At 37.8% G+C, this 14900-nt stretch overlaps 1 protein-coding gene across 4 annotated transcripts in view; it reads left to right on the top strand.

The window, feature by feature from the left end:
* Window positions 1-14900, top strand: part of USH2A (usherin) — a 371236-nt gene that overhangs the window by 67926 nt on the left and 288410 nt on the right. For all 4 annotated transcript variants that reach the window (XM_072409865.1, XM_072409864.1, XM_072409867.1 and 1 more), the window contains one exon: window positions 7629-7812. In XM_072409865.1, the coding sequence (XP_072265966.1) occupies window positions 7629-7812 (184 nt within the window). The remainder of the gene's footprint in view (window positions 1-7628; window positions 7813-14900) is intronic.

Genomic DNA, 14900 nt, shown 5'->3' with positions numbered 1-14900 from the left:
GGGGGGGGGGGGGGGGGGGGGGGGGGGGGGCTATTGTATAAGTCAACCCCTAACAATTATTGGGAGGCTTTTTTTTCTTTTATTTCGGGGTTGATGTGAGGTTGCAAAAGGATGCATTTTGTTTCAGGGGGTGCTACTTTAGGGGGTATAATGGTTATATTGGTTTTATTTTATGATGATGGACCCTTTATGTTAAAATATTGTGTATAGGAAAGCCTCTACTTATAAAAAGTAGTTATTGCTAGTAACTCTTATACACTGTTTCATTCTATGAAAAAAAAAACAAAAACAACAAAACATACTTAAAGAACAGTCTGCTTCTAAACCAACTGATATGATATCATTTACATCTGCATAACGTCCTCCATCTCCAATTTCCTATAGAAAAAAAATAACAGGAATAGATTGGTTAGATCTAATATTCTTGCTTAAAACTGTCCTGCCAGTGGTTAATTTTACATTGCTGCACTTTCTGCAGTATTTTTCTTCTTTTTTTTTCTTTTTTTTAAAAAAAAAGCTCCACCCTCTGTTTTTGTTTCTAGTAATTTCAGGCCTAGAACTGCTAATTGAAATTGTCCAACTGCTGCCCAATATTACACAGTTGTGTCATTTGCAGTCTCTTAGATCCTAGTGGGAGTTTAATAAAAATGGTCAGTGGCAGGACAGTTAAAATGCATTTTCCTAAAACTGAAATTATTCTGGCTGGGGTCCTATATGAAAAGCATGTTAATTGTAAAATAAAAATTCTCAGCCACTCTTCAGTGCTAATGTACACTAGTCCTATTCAATATTTTGTATTGTTCTAAAATATCAGGTACAGCTTTGAAATATCCCTCAAGCATACTAAATCTATTTTTATTGTTGCCCATGGAGCCTTGGGAGACTCTCTTCCCATTGAAAATGTATTTTATAACATTTTTCTAAAAAGCAATGTCAAGCTTCCCATAAGTTTTATATACAGTAGTTTTCCAACTAGCCATACAAATGGCCAGACTCCCCCTAACATCCTCTATAGGCTTCAATGGGATTTGCTTCTGAATTTTGGTTTGCCAAATTTCAAACAGGATTCATCATTCACCATACAACAAATCCAAGCAGATTCCCCCATCCCCAATGTTTATTTGTAACTTTCTTTTTCAAAGAGTGTTTTTGAGAGGTGTATTTTGATAATTTTGTGTATTGTCATTGGTTTTTTTTTGTATACTTTTTTGTTTGTTTGTTTGTTTGCATACTATAATGAGGTGCATTTTTATGGCACAAAAACAGGATCAAGATACTTGAAATGAGCTTTTATAACCCTCATGAGCAGTTTAAAGTCAAGTTCACTCCACCATTAAAAACCCCTCCAAAAAACAACAAAATTCATGCCTACTAATAACCCAAATGGATTCAGTGCAAAAGACAGTAAAAATAATCAATGCAAATAAAGTACAAAAAAATGAACCTAACTTTCTTACACATTTTAAGTAAATTAAATCTATAAACAAACATACATACTCCCTAATCGCACTCCAAGAAACAAAAAAAATGCATATACTTAAAAAAAATGTTTGTTGTGATGCAAAGATTGGCTAATGACAAAGCTCGTGTTAATATCATTTTAACAAGAAAATGTTCAATTGGCGCTTTTAACCTTTCTAAAAAAAAAATAAAATAAAAAAAACTCTTCCAAATCCATAGAGGGAATTTAGCAGCTTTTCTGGCTGGAGGATCAAAATTAATTGTACTTAGAAAATGGCCCACATATACTTGTAACCTGAAATGGGTAAAATGTTAAGGGAATACATTTGGTTCAAGTGAAATTTATAGGCAATTTGTTAAAGTAGGAGTGCACATTAGAAGGTGCATTAGAGGCACGTTGGTTTAATATGCCACTCAATAACTTGAGCAGAGGTTAAAAATGCTGCTTAACCTCCATTAAGTATATTTTTTAACTGTTTTAATTTAAAATTATTTGGGGTGTGCACTAATAAATATGACAACAGCCTGTTTTTTTTATTCTTTAAACGCCTCCCCCAGTGTAAAGTAACCTATTGACATTTGCTGCAGGCACTTAATCAGGGAAGACAGTGTGAAGGCGAGGAAGTGATGTCAAGATTTCTCAGGCCGTGAACGTACCCTGTCCTTGAGAGCAAGACACCAGAGGTTTATATGGGTCTATGGCTTTGTAGAATTTTAATGTAAAGGCATCTTTTTAAAGAAATTGTGCACTGCTGTTTAGATTTAACTTGAATTAAAAAAAAAAATAATAAAGAAAATGTTATCCTCAGTGGTGCATGCATGAGAAATCCGTAAAGCAAACAATAAAGATATTTAGCATTTAAATGAAGGCCAACTTGAAGATTTGGGGTTTAAATTATTAATATAATCATTTATATTTTCAGGATTAAAAATTAAAAATTTTCCACATTTTTTATTCAGTCTGTTAAATCCTAAAGTAAAATCAGCAAAAAAAAAAAAAAACCTTTATAGGGGGAAAACTGTTGGTTCCTCCATGATCCACTGTCCCATCATTCTTCTTCTTGGCTCTGATGCAATGTCACTGGTCACTGGACGCTGCCATCTTCTTCCTTTTTTTTCCTGTTCTTCATCCAAGACACCCGATATCAAGCCTGTGCAGTGTGAGATTGGGTGACTTCCAGAAAATGTAAAATTGTTCACATGATGCTCATGATCACATAAGATCCGAACTTTTTTTCACAGTAGCAGAAAGCCCCTTCTGTGCACACCCAATATTACGCATGCGCAGAAGAAGCTTTTCTGAAATGTAAAAAAAATAACTGTGCGCAGTGAGATTGTATCTTTTTATTGAGCATCCCACAGCCTCCTGGGATACAAACGTGACTTTGCAGTTGCGGGTTTCCCCTTCAGTTTTACTGATGCAGCAGTAAAGACGGAAAAGAAAAAACATATAAAATTGTAAAGAAAAAACAAATTTTCGGCATTATATACCAGTGTTAGCCACCCTCTTATCTAAAGTACAAAATGCAGTGACAGGTCTACTTTAAATATTTCAGACAGTAAAGCCCAGGGCTCCCTTTGTTTACCTCACTAATTACTTCTTTTTCTAATATTATTTTGTGTACAGAGCTTAATAACTAAATTCTACACAGGTGAAGTGATTAAAGTAATAATGTTGTTACAAAGGGTGGGATATATTGAAGCATAAGTTAACAGTCAGTGCTAAAAGTGATGCATTGAAAGTAGAACAAATGGGCAAGCATAAAGATCAAAGGCCAAGTGTAAAGGCCAGATGATGGGTTCAGAGCATTTCTACAATGGTAGGTCTTGATTTTTTTTAGCATTATCCTGAGAAAATACTCCCTAAAAAAGAATGAATCCAAAAATGACTAGTACCTACCAATATTGGTCCATGGAAGAGCAGCCGGTAAACTGCGGACAAGGTCTTGGGTTCCCAAAGCTCATTGATTGGAGAGATGGAGAGGGGGGTTTGATGATGTGGTCACTGAAAAACTACTGTAGAACAAAATGTAATGCTGGTCATGAGTTGTTGTGTAGCTGCAGACCAGTCAGAATGCTCAAGCTGACCCCTGTCCACCTACATTACCGATAAATGGAGGAATTGTGAACGACTGCTAACATTGTAGTACCAGACTTCACAGGACACCTTCAGAGGTCTTGTGTAGTCATTTCCTTAAAATCAAGCTTCAGCACTACCAAGATGCATTGATGATCTGCCACTCTTTGAAAATAACAGTGGAGACTTGAAGGAGGTACCTGTGGGTACCTCTGCTTCTTTCTTGACAGCAGTGACCCATGACAGCTGCTTCAAATAGTTTAACATATAGATGGAGAGCAGAGACCTAAACTTGTCCATGAGTTTTCAGTTTATTTTTGGCCTTGTCTTACCATACATTATATATTCTGAATTAGCTGTAAAAAAACACCCTTGTATTTTAAGAATTGGAGAGAAATTTGTTTTTAATGCTAACTGAAATCTGAGATATTTTTCTATGGGAATAGATGCTGGCAGTCTATCAGCAATCTAATTTAAACAATCCACAGATGTTTCTAAGCTGTTAGAAACTGAGAACTAGAGCTGAAATCGCACTTTAGGGAGTTTTTGTGTTTGAGAAGCTAAAACCTCAGACTGTTACCAGAACTTTTACTTTATATAAAAGGGTGGATAACCCTTTTATTTAAAGTAAAAATGAGAAGATCACTCCCCTTCTGTCTTTACTGCCGCAGCAGTAATACTGAAAGGGAGTGCAGAGCCTCCTGGGATACCTACGTCACATATCCAAGGAGGCTTTCGGCTGCTCCTTCTGCACATGCCTGATCTTGATGAGACGAAGGAAGACTCAAGGTCCGCATGGGACCAAATTGAGGCCAGCTTTGGAGGGATCAAGGGCTTGTAAGTGTGATTTGTTTTTCATTTTAATGACAGTTCAGCTTTAAAAGCATCTGAAGAACTTAGAAATTGGCTTGATTTAAAGCATTTTTTATTGCTTGTTAGGATTATGTAAATAGTTTAAAATGCACTTTATTTGCAAACTTTATTTTTACTTCTTTAGAACATAAATATTTACCAAAAATGAAAACATACTACTTATACCAAAATACTTTTCAAGACTGCCCTACATAGATTATTAAAAAAAAAAAAACACTTATTTCATGCCAATAAAATAAATTACCTGCTTTTCCAAACATTTGCTCTTGGCTTCAATACTGTAAACTCCTGTTCTGAGTGACTTTGCAAGATGTCACTTTCTTGGAAATGTTGGCAAGCGGAGAGGTTTCTGGTTGACTTGTAAAGTAGCCAAAATTGTAAGCAAACCTGTTTTCTGAGGCAATGTTTCCCGATCTTCTGTTCTCTTGAAATAACCATTTACAAAGTACAGTAAAGTAATCCCCTGCAGAAATAGAAAAGTACAACTGTGGTCTAATTAAAAAGAAGGGTACAGAGAAGATGTTGAAGTGATGTCATGTAATAGATGGGCTACTTTTCCTGCTCTGATACACTAACAGCTCTCCAGTAATCGGCACAGTTGCAAACTTATGTGCACAAGTCGGCTTATTGATTCTGCACAGGCAACCAAATCATACCCTTACAATATTTATTATGCATCTGTGATGTTTGGTGATACACAAGCTGATTCATTGATTGTGAATGTACTAATAGGCGTGTTTTGCTATGAAGTGGATGGCAAATAAGTGGAGACTTGACTATAAAAAAATATAATTTTTTTTTGATTTTGGGTGCTGTTAGGGATTTTACATGTGTATTTATCAAATGACAAAACAACATGAAGTCTGTATTGAGTTTAACAAAACTGTCACCAGGTTAAAGAATGCAAAAGGCTCTTGTAAAATGGTGGTTTGTACCTACCCCTTTAGTTAGTAGTGCATTAAAACTTTACTCCCTTTAAGAGACCTAGGCGCCACTTCTATTTAACATTTTTGGGTGGCATATCCTGCTGTTGGGAGCCATAATTTTTTGATCAATACTCTGCATCACTGCAGGCCACCTATTTTAGGGCTGTCAGGTTTGCTGAAAAAAGTCAGTTGTGTGAATTGTATACAAAGAATTTAATGCATCATAGTTATTCCTCCTCCACAACTATGATTTTTCCAGGCTCAAGTTTTGATCAGAAAGCGATAGCTTAAAAACAAAGAGTTTCTGCTTTCTCTGCAGAGAACCCATTGTACTTGGGAATACTAAATCATGAGTGCACCTTGTTTTATAAATGAAGGCTTTTAACTTATTTTAACACTTTTTATTATATATTTCAAAAACAAATGACATCACTTTCCAAATGTAGCCACTGATGCACTGCTACTTTCACATCATTATCACATGAAAATCTTCTGTGGTTTGTGAAGGTAGGGGGATCAGCACATTGCTGGACACTGGGATATTTTCAATGTCTATTTATTGTGGGACAAGCCTAACTCAAACAGCTTCACTTCAGCATAAAATACCAAAACAGCTTAGTCCAGTCAATCTGTTGGGAGATGCTCAACTGTCTGGGGACTCTGTGCTGTGAACCATGGCAGTATCAAACACTGTTTTTTCTGTCCATCAATGTCATTTGCAGCAGCCAGGAGAACTAAGATAACAAAAGCCCCTGTTTCCCTTTAGCCGTGCAGCCTGATGTATTTTCGGCATCCCCAGCACCACTCTGTGAGGCTGTGCACAACTGAAGGGGATTTCAGCCTGTGACTCCGACTCTGTTTGTGTTTTGCCCTTGTGTACTTCATTTGGTGGATGGATTATCTGTGTATGACCTCTGCTCTGTATTCTGGACTTGTCTCTATTGGAATCTTGGTATTGCTTTATCTGTGGGCTCCTGTCTTGCTGCCAGCCCATCCCCAGACACCATCCCTTTCATAGAAGGTCCTGAGGGCAACCAAGTGCTGGGAGATGCAACCAGTCTCCCAAAGCTGAGCGGGGGCTTGCTATAGGTGAAGACTGCGGTGTTAGATTGGTGTCTGGTAACAGAAAGAAAAATAGCTTACATCAGCAAAAAGTCCCAAAAAGCAAATAAATCTGTGCTGCCCAAAAGCAGCTACTCTAAGATTGGACTTGGTACTAGCAGGTAACACAGCTTCAAAAGTCTTTAGTCCCAACTACATGGGCAGCTCAGTCCTGCTCATTTTAGCTTTGCTCCTTACTCTCAGACTTCCCCACCTACTTCCTGACAGCCCCAGACATACTTGTCAGGTCAGTCCGAAATCCAGGGCTGTACTGCAGTGCGATAGGAAGGCCCATCCAGATCCTTTCCTCCTATCCCAGAGTTCGGTCCCTGTCAAAACTTAACAAACATGGCCAACCCGAGTTTCTCCTCCCTCTTATCAGAGGGACCATGGCCTGAAGAAGGGAGAAATATAGCTACCTTCCAGAACCCCTCCCTGGCGTCCTGTACAGATCAAAAAGGGGGAAATCATATGGTGTTACATCTAGACTAAAAAAATGCGGGAGGTAATGGCTGTTCCAAAACCTCCTAATTTTATTGTCTGAAGGTTTCCAAAGTGTGGGCTGCAGTGTGAGGCAAGGCATTGTCATGCAACAACACAAAAGTGTATTACGGATCGCTGTTCCTCTTTGGTGCAATTTATAGGTGTCGCAACCATCTTCCATGCTAAGACAACTTCTGTACTAAACTGCAAAGTCAAACAACTTGCTAGACCGAGTATTCACATGACACTTTCAGACATGACCAGACAAGTAATGTATACTAAACTAGTAACTAGCAAATAAAAATTTGATCTAAAATGTTAGTTGAACCATAAACTTGTAAATAAAATGTCAACATTATTGACCAAAATGTATTAAATTTTTTTTTGCATGCAGACAAATGCTGTCAGCCCTTATATCCAAGCTGAGACTGAACCCAATATCTCTAATCTCTAAATTCTGCCTGTCATTCACACATCAAATGTTAAAGCTACTGAGGCCAGGATGGAGTCTTCCTTTTCACAAATAATTAACAGTGGTTAGGTCTTATTTGTCAATAGGGTGAATCTCAACCTCCAGAATTAAAGGTTTTATAGGGCTTGGACTAAAGGTCTTCCTAATTTAAGGACAAATACAGGTCACCAGCACAAAAGGTTTAGCAGCAATTAGTCTATACACTTTACAATTACTTTCTTTTTGTGTTTTGTAGGTTTTTATTCATCTGGTAACTGGAGCCAAGGTTGTGTTCCATGCCTATGCCACCCCAAAGGGGCAGCCAGTGCCATCTGCACTGATGCAACCGGTCAGTGCCAGTGCAGAGATTCTTCAGTATCTGGAGCAAAATGTGATCGGTGCAACGACTCCTTCTATGGATTCCATCAAGAAATGGGAAGGTAAAAAATGGTCCAGTGTAATATTGTCATACAAACTTTGTCTACTACTGGGAGTTTTATGCACTGGATTTCATTTATGGATTTATGCACTGATGGGGATGATAATGGGGTCAACCCTCAGCAAAGCCCCAAATAATAAATAAGGCACTTTGGTTAACAAGACAACAACACTACACACTATATTTTCTATTGTTTCTGGCTATATAAGTCATACAGGGATAGTGATGAGGGATGCCCTTTGACATGCACCATGCCCATCCCCTGGGAACCCAATAAGCCAACCGTAAAACAGGCTCATTTTATAAAAGAGTGTCCATATTGGCTGGTTGTTTTTAAGGTTATGTTCCCTAGAAACTGAGCAAAAGATAGTTGTGTGCCCTATTTACTATTCAAGATACTCACTTCCTACCGACCTGTAGAATAAACAGACCATACTACCTTTGCTTGCAGTTTTGTACCTCGATGAAATCACAAATACATACACAAGCACATTACAGGAATACACACATATCATACACGGAATAAACAATTGTATATAGTGCACTTCCCGGCACAATGGCCACGATTTATTAAGGCTCTCCAAGATTGAATAGAATAGACTGTCATGAGAACTTAGGTGATCCAGCAAACCAGGTTTACTTTACCCAGATTCTCAAATGATGGTCTATCTTCTTCAACCTTGGAGAGCTTTAAAGCTGACCTACCATCATATTTTTTACATCAAATAAACGGGTGGCTGACCCTTTTATAAAACAAAAAATTGTTTGGTATTTTACTTTTCATAAAATTAGAAGGTAAAGACTCATCCCCTTTTGTCTTCACCAATGAAGGGGAAACTCACAGCCTCCTGGGAAACATACATCACATATCCCAGGGGCTGGTTGATCAAAATAAAAGTGCCGATCTCACTGAGCATGCATGTAATCAGCCCTTTTTATTTCAGAAAAGCCTCATCTGCACATGTCTGAGATTGCACATGCGCAGGATGGCCTTTTCTGAAATGTAAAGCAAAAAAGTGCCAATTTAACGCATGCACACTGAGATCAGCACTTTTTTACATTTACAGGAAGGTACATCACCTGATCTCGCACCTGGGCAGTGCAAGATCAGTTGATGTCACCAGAATAAGGAAGATGGCAGCCAGGTGTCCAGTCCACGCCGAGAAGAAGGAGAACAGGACAGTGTGGGACCAATTGGATCAGGATCGTGGAGGGATCAATGGCTTTCCACCTATAAAGCTAAGTATCCTTTTTTTTTTTATTAATGTTCCGATTTAATAAACCAGGCATTCCAAGTACAATAAAGGAGATTTGCCATTTTTAGCTACCTTTTAAAAGTACGTTTGCCTCAACAAACAATATGCATTTATTTATTAATATTTTTAATTTACTACACAATATTGTTTATTAAAGGAGATCATAAACATGCAAATAAATGGCAAAAAGAAATAACAGGCAAACAAGACATGCAAAATATACAAAACATACACAAATATATATATATATATATATATATATATATATATTGATATTACAATATTATGCTAGTAAAGATTGACGGCGGTCTAGATTTGAGCAGTGCTTATCTGTGGCCCTCTACTGGACATATGCAAAATTTCAGCAAGTTTTTTACATCCTGGTCTTTGCAGCAATGATCAGATCAATGAGCATCACAGATTGCTAATTTATATAAATCTTGACAGATTAGTGTTTATGAAATTCACTCGGTGTGAAAAGCTTTCCCACTAGAAAAAAAAATTAAGCTTTTTTTTTTTTAAATTGATTTCCTGGGCAGGCTCCATCGTACCTGGAGAGTCAATGTAATAAAGGTTCCTCTGTATTAATATTACAAAAACCATTTATCCCAGGAAAAAAAATCAATACGACAATACATCTTAGTTTGGTTTTCGTTTTTTCTAGGTTGAAATTGTCTTGTTGTTACGATTCATAATTCCTCTTTAAATAAAAAGGATATGGCAGTGTTACATTATATATTTCTCAAAGGATCTGTAAATTGCAACCTAAATTACTTAAAAGATCCTTAAATCATTAAATAATAAAAATATTTGTTAATGTAAAACTTTTAAATTGCAAGGTAAATAAAGGCAATGCATAGTAACAAATTCATGTTGGAAAGAGTAGAAAAACTATGATCCTTGAGCTGTTCAACCATTGAATATGAAGTCATGAAGTTAAAAAAATTTCAGGTTTTGTCAAAATTCAGGGATAGACATAGGGAGGTACAATGTGTGTGATGCCCCAAACCTTACTACATTTATCACTGTTCATGTTTCAGTGCAAATAAAAAACCTTTTGAGAACGCCACACGATAAACAGTTTTGCAAGTATACACTTTTTAGCTTTTCAATTTCAAGGTGTTTGTATTAACAAAAAAAAAAAGAAACAATTAGAGCAGTCCCAGGGCTTTACATGCTTCCCTTGTCCCAATATGAGAGCATTTTGAGGAGGAGAGGGCAGACAGTCAAGAAATAATAATAAACACAAGTTTCAGGGTCAGCAAGACCCCTCTGTAGGGGTCAGGGCCAGCAATGATACCCCCAGTAATAACTGCCAGTAAGTGTTAAAAAACACCAAGACCCTAGCCTGTTTGTTTTAACAAGTCTAAATTTGTACAAAATCACATTTATTTTGATATAATAAATGCAATTTATGGCTTTAGCAAAGTTGGAGCATTTGCCAACATTTGTCCAGGAACAGCAGCTAACCAATGAGTTTATTTTGCTGTCATGAATTTTGTACAATCCGGTGCAGAAAATCACATTTTTTATTCTGCAATCAAATCAGTAAATGCTGAAATGCATTGGTTTCTACACTTTGCAAGTCTTTTTTAATAATCCTCTCCATCTGTAAACTGACATTCAGTAATATGTTGTTTTTGACAACTTGAATCTAATGTAGACCTCATATATCTCATAGGGACCTGGTAGTGAGATATCATCCAGTTCTTGTAGCCAGGACCAGATATAATATAAAGCTGTGCGCCTACAAACTAAAATGCTAAAATTTTGTCCATTATTAAAAACCGTGTGACGATGTTATACTTCCTAATGCATTCTTCATGATGTACAATAAACAACTCACTGGGAAGATCATAGAAGAGACACAATTATGCACTCATGGTATGGAACTCCAACAAACTACCGCAGCAAAATATGGTCAAAAGAAAAGACAAAGTACTAAATACAAGTCGCATATAATACATATAGAAGTCAATAAACCCGATTTTAAAAATAGTTATATTATATAAGTTATTTATATATATTTTGTGTCTATATATATATATAAGCTATAATACATGGGCAAAAAATAGGCACTGGTGGTAGTTAGTAAGAAAAAAATGGTACAAGAACTGTAATAGTAGAAGCCAATGCCAATAACAGTCATGGTAACAAGTGTGCTCCCTCCTAACTTTTCTTTTCTCTAGGCCCTCAATATTCATTTCATTTTTTTTTTTAATTGCACATTTGACCAGTGGTTCTTGCTTTTCCACAAACATGCACAGTGTAACACTTGGGGAGACAAGGCCACTAGGGGGCACTACAGCTTGCACAGAAGTGGTGTGAGCCCTGGGAAGGGCCAAGGCGCTAAGTCTAACCAGTAACTAAGTCTTCTCCAGAGCCTCTAGTGGTGAGGATGTTGCGCTGCTGGTTACTGCCAGGTTGTGGTCCTTGGGCACACCAGGGTGGGCAGGAATGTACATGGTACCAAATCACTAAGCAGAAGAATTTTCAAGGAAGGGCGGGGTCAATGCAGGCAGCAAGCAAGAGAGGTCAGGTCACAAGCCAGAGGTCAAATACCAGGGATCCAGGAAATAGACACCAGTGACAAAAGGCCACCTTAGACACAGGGAACACAGGAGACACAGAAAGCAACAGTAGGCACAGGTGACATAGAAGAAACAGGGATACTGCAGACACAGAGCAAGACTGGAACAGGAATAGGCAGGAATACACCAGACTGGGCAATAAGGAGTAAACATAGGAGCTTGACAGGGAGAGCACTGAATTAAACAGCTGGTGTAGAGGAAACACTCAGTAGAGCTAGGGGGCTCAGCACTAGTGGAGACACGTTTCACGAACGCTGAGTGCTCTGTCTGAGCTAGCGAAATAGCCAGGGATGATTAACAGGCTATTTCCTGATTGATTGGCGGGAGGGGCGATACTGATTAAATCTGGAAGAGCAGGCGCTCCCGGGCTCAGAACTGCAGTCATGCACAAGAGAAAGGTGCCTTGCCCTGTATGTATGTCTCATTGTTCTTTTTTCTTCTTTTTGTTCTTCTTTTGTATGTCTGTTTTTTTATAAAGTGTAAAAATTGTATCTCTGATTCTGTATTATTTTATAACCTTGCATCTGTGATGCTGTGTTATTTTATAACCTTGTATTTGTAGCACCAGACTGAGTTCCTCAATAAAGAAGTAATAAAATTAATATAGATGGTTAAAGAGAGTTTGCACATGTGATACAGGAGTGGGTGCTGCATGAGGCTTACCATTACCCTTCCTCTACAAATAAGTCACACACATTTGAGCTCTCTGCAGCTACCTTTTCTCACATATCATATCCCTCTAAGTAACACCTATTAACTAATAGTCATATTGAATATATTTACTTTCCTGGTCATAGTTCTGTGTTTGTCTGTGCCGGTAATCTATTCCCAGGATTTCCCTATATGATACGGAGCCACCTTTCAGGAGCACTGGGATCCTGACTTCTGGAGCTCTCTGTGGAGTCTCCCTTTAAATAACCCTGTTGGTATTTAATATTATTTTTAAAATTCCACTCTGTACTTCATGAAAGAAGAGATGCAGTCTGCTGTGAAGAAAGCTCAGCTCAGATCCTCTTCCCTGACATTTTACCCCGATGGAACTCTCACCAAGTGGTCTCCAGAGTGACCCACTCAACACCCTTAAAAAATCCTGATAAAAGCCAAATCCGCAACACTGACTACAAATTTGTTTCATAGAATAATATCCCAACTGGGAATAAATAAAATGCATCATTTTGTCTGCCTCAAAATTTTATCTACCATTAAAGTCAAAAAGAACATGAAGAGATTTTTTTTTTCTCTCATCGTTTTAGAAATTCTATGAAGCATCTCCAGAGTAAATAGCTTTATTATGACCTGTGTTAATTGGCGCTGGCATATTGGAATTAAAATATAGTGTAGAGGTGAGCCGAGGATTAAGGAGATAATGTTTAAGCAAAGCGAAAAAAACAGACGGGTTATTTAGAAAATAGACATGCTGATGCTGAGATGGATTCTAAAGGGAAACTGCAGTGTAGTTGGAGCATGCAGCGGTTCATAACCTCCATAGCATCCCATGTAGCTGCTTCATTATCCAGTGGTGAAAAAAAGACAATAATGGGGTGTAATAAACCTTAAAAGTCATCTCCAATATGCTTTGCTGTTGCTTTTTAGGAATAAAATTTAATCTTGTTGATTGTTTACCATGTCAACCACTTTCAGAATGCACACATGACTTGGAAGATTCCTGGACAGGAAGCAGCTTTTTCCAGGAAACTCCAGGCCCCCATATTGAGTTCACTTTCTGGTCTGTACCATGTGACTCCTTGAAAAATATTCTTTTGCCTCAGAGGACAAATTATGTACCTGCTGGTAGAAGTGGAAACACCACCTGAGGTGCCTAAGCATTAGCACTACCTCTGGTGGTGGGTGTCATTACACCTGTCACATTGGCTGTCACATTGGCCCTACCATATAACATAGTTACCCCTATTTAGGAAAGTGACTGGCTACAGGATGCTGCATAAACAAGTAGGGCTTTACAGTCTCTGATTTGCAGATTTCTGTGTGTGCTCCCCAGAGTCTGTTCCTCCCTTTCCTTGACTTTCTTGACTATGCCTCTAGATTTGGTGCTGCACTTTGCCCCTCTGTTCCCGGCTTCATCCAGACCTTCCCTAATTGGAATTAAATCAGGCCTGTCCTCCTTTATGTACTGCGCCTTGGTAGGACTAAGTCAACTGTGGAACCAAGGAGTAGTAGCCAGCTCCTCCATGTAATGGGGCTGAAACCTGGGGAGCAACTCCTAAAGTCCATAATCCTTTGCAGGATGTGTGGTTGAAGTCTGAGGTTGGTGCCCTTCTGCACCCGTTCACGTCCCTTCCACGCGGTGTGGCAACCCATAGGGTCCACCACTTGCCCATGAGTACCGTGACACAAAAGCCATTTGATTCCACCTATTAATGGAGGTCATAAATCTCCTTAAGAAAGACATTTACAACAATAATATCCTAATAGAATCATAATTCCATAAAACATAAATAACATATTAAAAGCATAAGGATTTGGCTTTGGATATACTGTAAGGGGTATTCAATGTAAATGTGGCATCTGAATGCAATCTGTTAAGAATGACAATAAATCAATGACCTTTGAGATGTTCTACAGAAAGGATCATCTACATGTACATGTCCAGGATAGTTAAGTCAAAAAATAAATTTAACAAACCCTCAATTCACTAATTTTTGAGGATTTCTTCCCTCATTTTGAGTCCCATTTATCCCTCTTTTGAAAACAATACCTCTTCCTCCATTGTGCCCCCTTTATAAATGTTTATAGTTAATGCACTCCGTAAATTAATAATCTGCTGCTTTATTTGCTACATTTACTCAGGAGCGGAGTACAATAATTCCATCAACCTAGCAAGATAGTAATTAATAATTATTTGATGTTTAGGCCACATTTCTATAATCATAGCTGTTTAATTTGCCCTAATACTCCAGATGCTTGCATATTAACGAGAGCGCCATAAAAACAACTGCAGCATCAGCAATACAGCTGGTTATAGAGATATCTAAAGATAAGCCTCTTAAAAAGCCAAAGCAGGTCAATAACGGAAATATCAGCTTACTCATATGGAAAATGAATGTACAGAATCCCACCGTGGAAATTAAAACCACCAGCTTTTCAAACAATGATGAAGTTCAAACTGATCTCTAAATTCATTTGGGAGAAGATGCGTCACTCAGAAACTGTAAGCTGATTGCAAAAATATTATTTAAAAAAAATAAAGAATTCCAAATTCACCTTTTTGAAATTTTGCCTGT

This window comes from Pyxicephalus adspersus, chromosome 4 (genome assembly GCF_032062135.1).
Source record: "Pyxicephalus adspersus chromosome 4, UCB_Pads_2.0, whole genome shotgun sequence".
NCBI lineage: Eukaryota > Metazoa > Chordata > Amphibia > Anura > Pyxicephalidae > Pyxicephalus > Pyxicephalus adspersus.
The sequence above is the reverse complement of the archived record's forward strand: the minus strand, read 5'-3'. Positions and strand labels throughout refer to the sequence as shown.